At 42.7% G+C, this 9,952-nt stretch overlaps 1 protein-coding gene across 1 annotated transcript; it reads left to right on the forward strand.

The window, feature by feature from the left end:
- Positions 1–688: 688 nt before the first annotated feature.
- Positions 689–2,458, forward strand: LOC104419228 (LOB domain-containing protein 25). Its single transcript, XM_010030833.3, has 2 exons — positions 689–982; positions 1,685–2,458. Exon 2 carries the CDS (start codon positions 1,685–1,687, stop codon positions 2,210–2,212), a length of 528 nt encoding a protein of 175 aa, XP_010029135.1. The 5' UTR covers positions 689–982; the 3' UTR covers positions 2,213–2,458.
- Positions 2,459–9,952: the final 7,494 nt, after the last annotated feature.

Raw genomic sequence — 9,952 nt, forward strand, 5'->3', positions numbered from 1 at the left:
ACTTAAGCGGTAATGAATGTGCAGCGAGTGTACATACGCAGAGATATGCGGCGTAGGTTTGTTTAACTAACATTTGTGTCCGTTGAATTGGGGTGATAATCGGTTTTTCCACCACTGCGGTGCATAAGATTTCAATGAAAAAAAGGAACTCTTTCCCACCACAGCAATTAAAATGAGACCAGTTTCATTTTTTAAATCATGCACTGCAATATGTATGTAGATGGTGCGTTGAAGCATCACATTCCCAAACAGTAGCAGCTACAACCGGTTTCTGCAGACACGAAGACAAGGAAACTGGTGAGAGAAAGAAAATTCTCTCTTGGTTGATTCGTTTATGGGAGTGAACAGTGCACTGACATTATTATGAAGGAGTACTTGCCAGTCGCTTGTCAAGGGACTGAATTCGAGAAATACAGGAGCTCTCGATGCACGAACTGTGCAGCAAAACGTGTAATCAGGGTTTGAAAATTGAAATTTCTAGTATTATTTAATAAGTGTCTCGAGCACGCTTAATAACAAATACCGTTATTATTGTTATTTTTATAACCATTAGTGCAGGGTCATAGTCATCACTTTCATGTATCAAACCCTCCTCCATTTATCGCCCAACGTGTTGCGTCTCTTTTCCTTTTTCCCCCATTCTTTCACTCAAAAGAAAACAAAACAAACAAGACCCTTTGTCTCTCTCCTCTCTCTCTCTCTCTCTCTCTCATCATTTCTCCCTCACCTTTATGTCACTGTTCTGCAGGGTCTCCCTCTCTCTCTCTCACAGACACTCTACTATATAGCTAGGGTTTTGGGAGATATATTCCTCGTTGAACTCTCACATCCCACACGCAAGTGACAGAACCAGGGAATTTCCATGGTTGAGAATATGGCCGTGTGGGTGTGACTGATCATTCGACCTTGGGCTACAAACAGTCATGTCTGGAAAGAGTTAAAGAGAGTTCAGAGAGTGTCTGGAGGAAGAAAAGAAGAAAAGGTAAATATAGTACTGTTTGTTCACGTGTGTTCACGAGAATGAAGTTGAGTCTGTGTGTAGTATGTCTGGAAAGAAAAACCTCTCTGATGTCTTAAATTTGTATGGATCTTTAGCTTCTTCTTTTTGTTACATAACAGTGCACGGCCATAGGTCTGATGCAGGATTTTGCCATAGGGAATATAGACTCATCATCATCATCATCATCATCGAGAGAGAGAGAGAGAGAGAGCTTTGTTTTCAAGTCTATGCACGTTTCAGGGAGTATCGCGTTCTTTGTAAACTTTGATTAAAGAGAGCTCTTGATCTGGAAGACTAAAAGGATCTAACCCTAGCTAGGATCGAGTTCAAGAAAGCAATCATATGTTAAGACACGAGTCTGAACTGGGGGAGGATATATATGCTCTTTGGCAGCAACTAAGAATACTTAACTTCATGCTGCCGTGAAAGCCCTAGAATATTATTTAATCAGATCACTGATTAGTTTCACAGTAAATTAGGACTCATCTTGCACTGACTGAACCAGCTAAATTTATATTTCTCGGACTCTTGTTTTCCCGGGGAAAAGTTCCAAAAGAAGAAATCGGATGTTGTGACATTCTGTTTTTTTCTACTTTTTAATTCTCTGTGGATTTTACCAATGATTTGCTCAATTAATAACATTAATCATATCCTTTGACTCAATTTTGTTTGCACGCGGTTTAGATGGCTTCTTCGAGCTATTCCAATCCGCCATGTGCAGCCTGCAAATTCCTCAGGCGGAAATGCCTGCCTGACTGCGTGTTCGCCCCTTACTTCCCGCCTGAGGAGCCCCAGAAGTTTGCCAACGTCCACAAGATCTTCGGTGCGAGCAATGTGAGCAAGCTCCTCAACGAAGTCCTCCCCCACCAGAGGGAAGACGCCGTCAACTCTCTCGCCTATGAGGCCGAGGCCCGCATGAAGGACCCGGTTTACGGCTGCGTGGGGGCGATCTCAGTGCTCCAGCGACAGGTCATCAGGCTACAGAAGGAGCTGGATGCGACGAACGCTGACCTGATGCGCCACGCGTGCAACGAGATGGCGGGTAACACCTCGCTCCCAGGGCCTAATCCCGGCCACAACTATTCCGGATCACCGAGAGAGTCATCTAGATACAACGAGAACAATCCCGGGTATTATTACCCTCCCAATTATAATCCCTGGTCCGGCGGTCCCAGTGGAGATCCTGATCAGGGAGGAGGAAGTGCTGTCTAAAGATTATTGCGTGCGCAAGTTCTGAGTCGGAACTGGGATATGTGTGTGGTTTTAGGGTTTCTGTTGTATAAGTACTTATGGGTAGATATGGTCAAGCTCCCATGCATACATATGTGGTGTGTACATAGCCGGGATGTGATCCTCCTGGTGGGTCTGTATTGATCTGTTCGCGACTGTTCTTTCTGCTGTTATATATTGTGATGGATGATGATTGATTGCTATATAGTTGTGGCTATTGATATTGAATTGGCATTGGGCAGTTCTGTGTTGGCTCGAGTTTCATTTCATGTCTGAGTTGAGTTTATGTACACATCCCATGTGGTCAGGTTATGCTTGCTTCTTTTCCATCTGAACCTTCTAAGCGTTAGGCATCTCCATCATCCCACTTCGTTGGATAGATTAGGGTTCGTGTGATGTTAACCACGTTTTCATCTAACCAGAAGCACGTGCCTCGACCAATGAGATTAAGGAGAAAGATGAATTCCGACCAAAGGTCCGGCGATGGTTCGCCATTTCTTGACTACCTTAGGGTGGGCCTACTGTTATCCACTTCCCTTGAATGGGTTTTAACGCGGTGCTACGGTCTTTGGCTTTTGTGATTCCACGACCATTACAGCATCTGTAAAGAACATGATTTGCACCGCTATACTATTAAACTACTAGTATATGAAGACAATCCCTATCACGGAATACTATGAGAGACTCTATGGCCTATAATTCGCGGTTGTACATCGACTTTTCCACTTCACGACCTTTTGACAGCCCCTGCTATATTGCACGATTCGTAGAGTAGGCATTTGAGAGAAAGCCGAAATCCTAGGGCATAGAGAAAGTTCTTGAAAGGGATTGCATAATTATTTTAAGAGAATGGCTTTAGCTTTGTCATTTTCTCTTGGGTTTTTAGTAAAGCCATTTGCTATGTAAGGGTGGATTTTGCAATGCCCCACAAAATTTTGCATGATTTCGACTGATATTTTTTAGCAACGTAATGAGATATGTGCACAATACTAAATTCTTCGCTAACATGCACTTTGTCACTTTCATGACTAATTGAGCAATTACTTAGGATCACAATTTTCCCCTTTTCAAGAACTTGATCAATTGAAGAGTAAATGCAGGTAACTCTATGTATACAGCAATCCCTAAGAGATTATTTGTTTTCCATTACAACAAATATTTGCGGACAATCTTAGGTTAAACTACATTTCACGGCGAACATGAGGAAGTGATTCGAGGTAAGGACCGAGAACAACCTGACCCGAGCCATTTCTCATTGGACCATCATTTTTCTCATCCAACGCTTTTACCATACTAGGGTTAATCCCACGATGTACGGAACATAACAAGAGTCGGCGGATCACACAAATAGAGCTCGCCGTAATCAATAATTACCTGAATGACCGTAATCCCGAAATATTATAATAGAACTTTAACTGATTTCTAGTTAAATTGATTAGGTGGATCTTCAAAATTCCCTAATCTACCAACCTGTGTGAACTTTTTCAAATTGTAGGTTTGACGACCATATCTTAATCAAAAGCATTGGAATGAGAACAATCAAAGCATGATTTTCTCCGAAGCTATATGAGCAAAATCTGCAATCAATAACGCTTAAAGTTGCTTTGCATATATATAATATTTTTGGAGAGCTTGCTTTTTTGAATGAGATTGTAAGCCAATCATGCATTTTTTTTTCCCTCAAGGACATCATATGCCGACAGCAAAAGAAATATTTAGGAGAAAGAGGGAATGAACCAGAACCAGGGATTTCCATAAATTCGAAAGATGTTTTGTCCTTCCATTTTTAGCTCCCAAAAAGAAAAAGATGTGCATTTCTTTGATGGGGTTTGACTAAACTTAATTGCTACGCCTCGAATCAAACATTCGTAGAACAAAAAAAGAATTCGAAATTTAAATCTTAGACCCAAACCGAAATGCCGACACAATAACTCGAGTACTCCTTTTAAAAGCGTGATTTGTATGAGATTCGAACATAGGTGAAAGGGTGGTAGTTTGAGTGCCGGAAGCCAAAACAAAAGTATGATCAAGAGTAAATTAACGAGATCTCATGAGCACACATATTACTTCCAAGTTAACTTTAAGCAAAAATCTGATAAGATGGTCATCCAAATCACGGATGGTGACCATTCAAGTCACGGATAAATGTGTTCATCCATGATAATCTTCAATAGGTGGTGGTTAATTTTCAAATGCATTGAATTTGGTGTCGTTAACTGTCAGTATTGTGTTAATAACATTTTAAAATGTGTTAGTTGTTTATATTTTTTTAAGCAAGAAAATGTGTTAGTTAGAACATGCGATTCATAGAGTCGTCTAACCGTACTCAAAGTTTGTAAACACAAAGTCCCCGTGGCCGAAGAAAATGTGCAAACCTGATTAACGGGGCAATTACCTCGAGAGACTCAATTTCGATCGTGAGATCACCCTTATGAATTCCACTTAACCCATGATGAGCCCTACCCTCTCTCAAGTCGTAATCGGCTTTAAAGCGCTATTAGCCAGTAGGAGAGGGGGGGGCCTAGGCAACATCAAGTCAAGTGAGAGAATCATCTTATGAACTTTTTCGTCTTTTTGGTCGTCAAAAGCGCTTTCAATCTCCGTTCAAACCATCAGGCCATGTCCTTTGAACCGATCTCCGCATTGTCAAAAGCCTAAAATCTGCTGCACTAATCTTCTCTGTTGTAGACTGGAATCTGGTGGCACCCTCCTTTGGAAGCTAACTCCAATCAATGGTCATTAAATCCGGATCGAAATCTCAAACGTCCAATCGGGTCCTCTCTTTCCCGCAGGTCCTCCCCCGCGTGTGCGTGATCAGGGTCGTCTGCTGGCTTTTCCCACTATGTCAAACAGCTTCCGTGGGGTGCGAAACCAGTGAACTTTCCTCGTTGTTGCAGCCTCTCTCTCTCTCTCTCTCTCTCTTTTCTTTGGTCTTCGGTTTCGAGGCATGGAAAAAGTGGATTCCGTAACGTTAAAAACTTGACTTCTCTGTCGGTTGAATTTTCGTTTACTGGGGCAGTTTCGTTTCGTGCCGTGGTGCAGGTCCACAGCATGCATGGCGGATTCTGTCATCTTCTGAGAACACACACAGTTGGGCTGTACGCTTTTTTTGATGCCTGAGGACTACGAATTTGCAAAATGATTAGGGTTTTGGCCATCATCTCGCCTTCGAGGCCGAGCAGAAAGCCGTTTAGACCGACCGAACCGAACCGAAATTAACGAATGGTTTGCAAGCCGAACTAAAGTCTTTTTCGGGTACGTTTCGACTTGACTATACCGCGACCAAGGCTGGCCACACATATCATCTTTCGGCCTTTTTCTTTTTCTCGTGGATGAGAACTGACGGGCCTAATTCTGCACGAGACTTGAGATCCTGAATAGGGAGGCATCTCAAGTTGTCACAAGAAAGCGGGCGAGAAATGTGACCCTTGCCTTGTCCCACCCCATCATGTCTATGTACGTAAGTATACATGCGCCAAATATTGTTTGGGCAAAAGAATGGAAAGATAAGCTCCCTTTTTTTGGAAACAATAAGTTCGGTTCTAGTCTCTCTCTGCTTTGGACAAACTCATCTTAGCCCATCCACAAAATGAAATCCATTTGCAAATTCTCCACTGGTTTCTCTTGATAACACGTGTCATCCATCGTTCGGCTCCACTAATCTTCATGGACATTTGCGATCGTCCCTTCCACAGGCATCTTGTAAACCTCAATCGTAGAGTGATACGATCCGTGCAATCATTTTGAGTGGGATATGTTGCGATTCAAATTAGGACTGAGTAGTTTCAAGTTCCATTCAAATTCCATCCTGAAACCTAGAAACCACCCAATAGAACAGGTTTCCTATTTTTTGAACTCGAAATCTATCCTACATACCTAAGAACCTAGAACTGTTGCAGGTTTTAAAAGTCTACCTAAGTTCCATTTGTACTCTTAAATGAACGATTATGATGAATTATCAATATGTAATGACTACTATTTGGTACAATCCACTAATTACAACTCATATTTAGATATACGGAGATTATGAAATATTAACAAAATAAAAGTCTAGAAAATCATATGAAATGAAAGTTTAAACTAGTAATTTAAAGTAACACATTTATTATTGGACATCATAAAATGCCACAGGATCACATGAAAGCATAGAATGAGAAAAACACAAAGAATTGTTTCAAGTTCTAGAACCCACTTGTTGGAACAAGTTCTCTACTTTTTGGAACCTAGAAGTTACTTACTGGAATAAGTTCTTTAATTTTTTGAACATGAAAACTACCTTGCACATTCTAGAATCTAAAACCCAATCGTTTCGTATTGACTCATCAAGTTTCAATTATACCTTAGAATCATGCTCACCCCTAGTTAAGATGTAGGAACCAAGTGTAACAAATTCAATCTATACGGTTTCACTGTTCAATCAACTTTCTATGATTTAACGTTTCGAGGCGATCGTAGCTCCTCCTGCTCAAGGGAGCCAAATGCAAACGGACCACCATCGAGGGCCGAACGGCAAAACCGATGGGGCGAGAGCATGGATCGAAACGCAAAAACACCAACCAAACGCAGGGGAGGCAGCAAAAGGCGCTGGCACCTTTCCACTTTTCCGCTTTTCCCCGGCCCCCCTCTACTCCCCCCCCTCCCCTCTCCACTCTGCTCTCCTCTCCCATCCCCTCATTTCCGAGAAACGAGAGCCCGAAGCGAAGTTAGGGAGATTTCAATTCCCATGACATCACCAGATTCTATTTGTCCCTCCCTTTGTCGTGCAAGAACGCGAGGCCCAGCCAGCCCCGAGAACGGACCACCGAAGGGCGTGAACAGGGTGGCGGTACGAACCGTCGCGATCCAAATATAGTAAAAGGCAAAAGCGGAAACAAAGAGCTCTCCCCCACGAGTCACTGCCGAGCCCCGGGGTCTACCCCGTTATCCACTTCGCGGGCCACCACAAACCGCCCAAGGGATCGGGCGGGCCCCCCCACCCCCGGACGCCCCGAGACAGCTTCAGTCTAAAAGCTCCTCACTTTCCAAATCTTTGAAGGAGATGACTGATTGGTGAGTGGACGTTTCGATCAGGCCCAATCAACGCTCCACGGGAGAGACGGGAGAAACGGGAGAAAGTTATTCCGTTGCCGCGGTTGGGCGGCCCATGCCACGTGACCGACCGGTCACCCCCGTTCCCGTGGTACTGGTCTCGATCGGCTTTTAGCGCTTGAATCCCGCGGGCTCTTGCCTGCGGTTGACTTGCTTCTTCATATGTCACTATCGCGAAAAAGTTCTGAACCTATTGCTTTTGTGTGAATTTGGGTCAAAACTTGTCACTTATATCAATTGAGTATTAAATTATTTAACGATTTGTCAATATAGTTCATCCAATCAATACGTTAAACATCTGAGAATTCTTAATTGGCCAGTTGTAAATAGCCCCACCCCAGGACTAGGGAACAAAGGGTTATCCTAGACCTATACTGAGATATCAAAAAACAAAGACATAGGGAATGAACGGGGTTACTTACTCTTGACGGTCAACGAACCCTTTCATTCTAAATTCTTTAATTTGAAAGGACTTTAATTCCAAATGAATCAAATCTCCCCAAGTAGGGTTCGAACCTACGACTAGTCAGTTAACAACCGACCGCTCTAACTATCCTACATGACTTGCTTCTTTTCTTTTTTCTTTTCCTTTGTCAGCCATAAGTGAGGAGGGCCGGTGACCCTTGACCAATCTGGGTAAGGGCGTCGCGACCCTCACCTATGGCGGGTCATAGTCCACCATCGTTCTCGCCGGCTTAGAGTTGTAAAAATTCAAAAAAATTATAAAAATTTATCCATATTAATGCTGATTATACCACATAGGACGGTCGACATCCATATTTATGAGTTCTGACCAAGATTGATCGAACTGACTATATTAGCAAATTGTTATAAGGTTTATGAACCAACTAAAATAACCAAAAGCTTTAGAGCTGAATTGACAAAACTGCATAAGTTTACAACTTTTTTTTGGTACATCTCCCTTGCGGTCGCGGGGCGTGGAAAGTCGTTTGCCGTGTAAACGGGGCGTGGAAATTTTTGTGGCAGTTATTTGTTAACTATGGTCGAAAAGTGAACGACAAGAGGTCGAGAGAGCTTGGCTCGTGGTCGACAGGCATTGTCAAGAAAGCGAAGGGAGGGGGAAGGGGACTATTCTTTGGTGGACTTTTCCGCCTTTCATTTCCCACCACCGTTTCCATCCCACCATGCATCCGATACAAAGAACGCGGGGAAAACTTGCGGAGAGTTCGCCTTTACGGGCAAACGGACAAGCGGCGACGAGATGGTCTATCGTGTGATCGTCGGTTGCACGGGAATGCGCAGCCGAAGTCTTATATCCCGTTCCGGGGGAGGCTTATGAAGAGCAAGTCTGAATCCTCCTAACTCGAGCACTTTTGATGTGTTTAGACGGCCGCGTCTCGATTGAAAAGCCGGCGACCTGCGTGCCACTGTACATCAGTTGGTCCCTCCCTTTGTCGACTACCCAATGCTTGATTTCTTGGCGCCGACATGCTTGCGTGTGCATTTTAGCTTTGTGTTCCTTATTAGAATATTTAAATAATAAATTAAGCTATTATATAGTAATTTAAACTTTTAAAATAGTTAGCAATAGTATCATAAAAATGTAACATGATATTAGAGTTTGGGGTTTTGAATTCAAATTTTTCATGCCCCATTTACATCCCAAATTTAAATTTTCACGCTTAATATTAGGCAAAATGACCAAACTAAACGTGGGGAGAAGTATTATAATATTTAAATGATAAATTACGCCATCATCTAGTAGTTTAAGTTTTTAGAACAGTTTACTGTAGTCCTACAAAAATCTCTTATTCCTTCTACTCATGAGCCTTGCATGCAGGGCTATTTGTGTTTAATCTAGATGACAACACATCTCAAATCCTTATATCAGTAAGGGAAAATGATAGGAATAGTCTCTCATATTTAAATTAATATGTAACATCATTCTTGAACTTTCAATTTGTTTAATATAGTAACTTTGATCTATTGTTCAATTTAGTTCCTAAATTTTTGAATATTTTCATATAGGAAATCTAGGGCTGGCTCTACATAATCAATTAAAATTCAGTTCTTCCAAACGGCGTACAAAAAAAAAGTCGACACTCCGATGATTGTGTGATCAATGGACAGATCAGGCCCTCAAGTTGATCGGGAGATAAGCGGGAAGTACCTAACTATGGGAGAAGAGACTCGATGGAGCGGTAGTTCACAACGGACTCATGCTCCGATCGGGGAGGTAGCTTTGCAATGAATCATACGCCGGACCGGCAAAGCATCGATGCGCGCGGTACATGCCGACATCGGCGAGGGCCAGAACGCCCTAAATGGTCGGACATGAATCACGAAAGCTAGCACGCCACTAATGCTGGCAATCATGTGATAGGATGGGATTGACCGAAGATAAGTTTGGACGGTTAGCTTTAATGGTTTTCAGCGCGTGCGTCGTGCGTCCTATCGATGCATCAACGATGCATTAAAGTCGCGCTCGAGAAAATTTGTGCACCATGTCTTTTCCGAGGAATGACACCGCTCAGCTAGATATAGTATCAAAGCAGTGCTTTAGCGGTGCCTCTAGATTAAAGCCCCGCTTTTTTTTAATCTCCGACATGAGAGAGAAGCCTAAGACAGCTACCTCGTCACCCTATATAAGACCCACTGTTGTCTCTAGGTTCT

Source organism: Eucalyptus grandis, chromosome 9 (assembly GCF_016545825.1).
Source record: "Eucalyptus grandis isolate ANBG69807.140 chromosome 9, ASM1654582v1, whole genome shotgun sequence".
NCBI classification, from domain to species: Eukaryota; Viridiplantae; Streptophyta; class Magnoliopsida; order Myrtales; family Myrtaceae; genus Eucalyptus; species Eucalyptus grandis.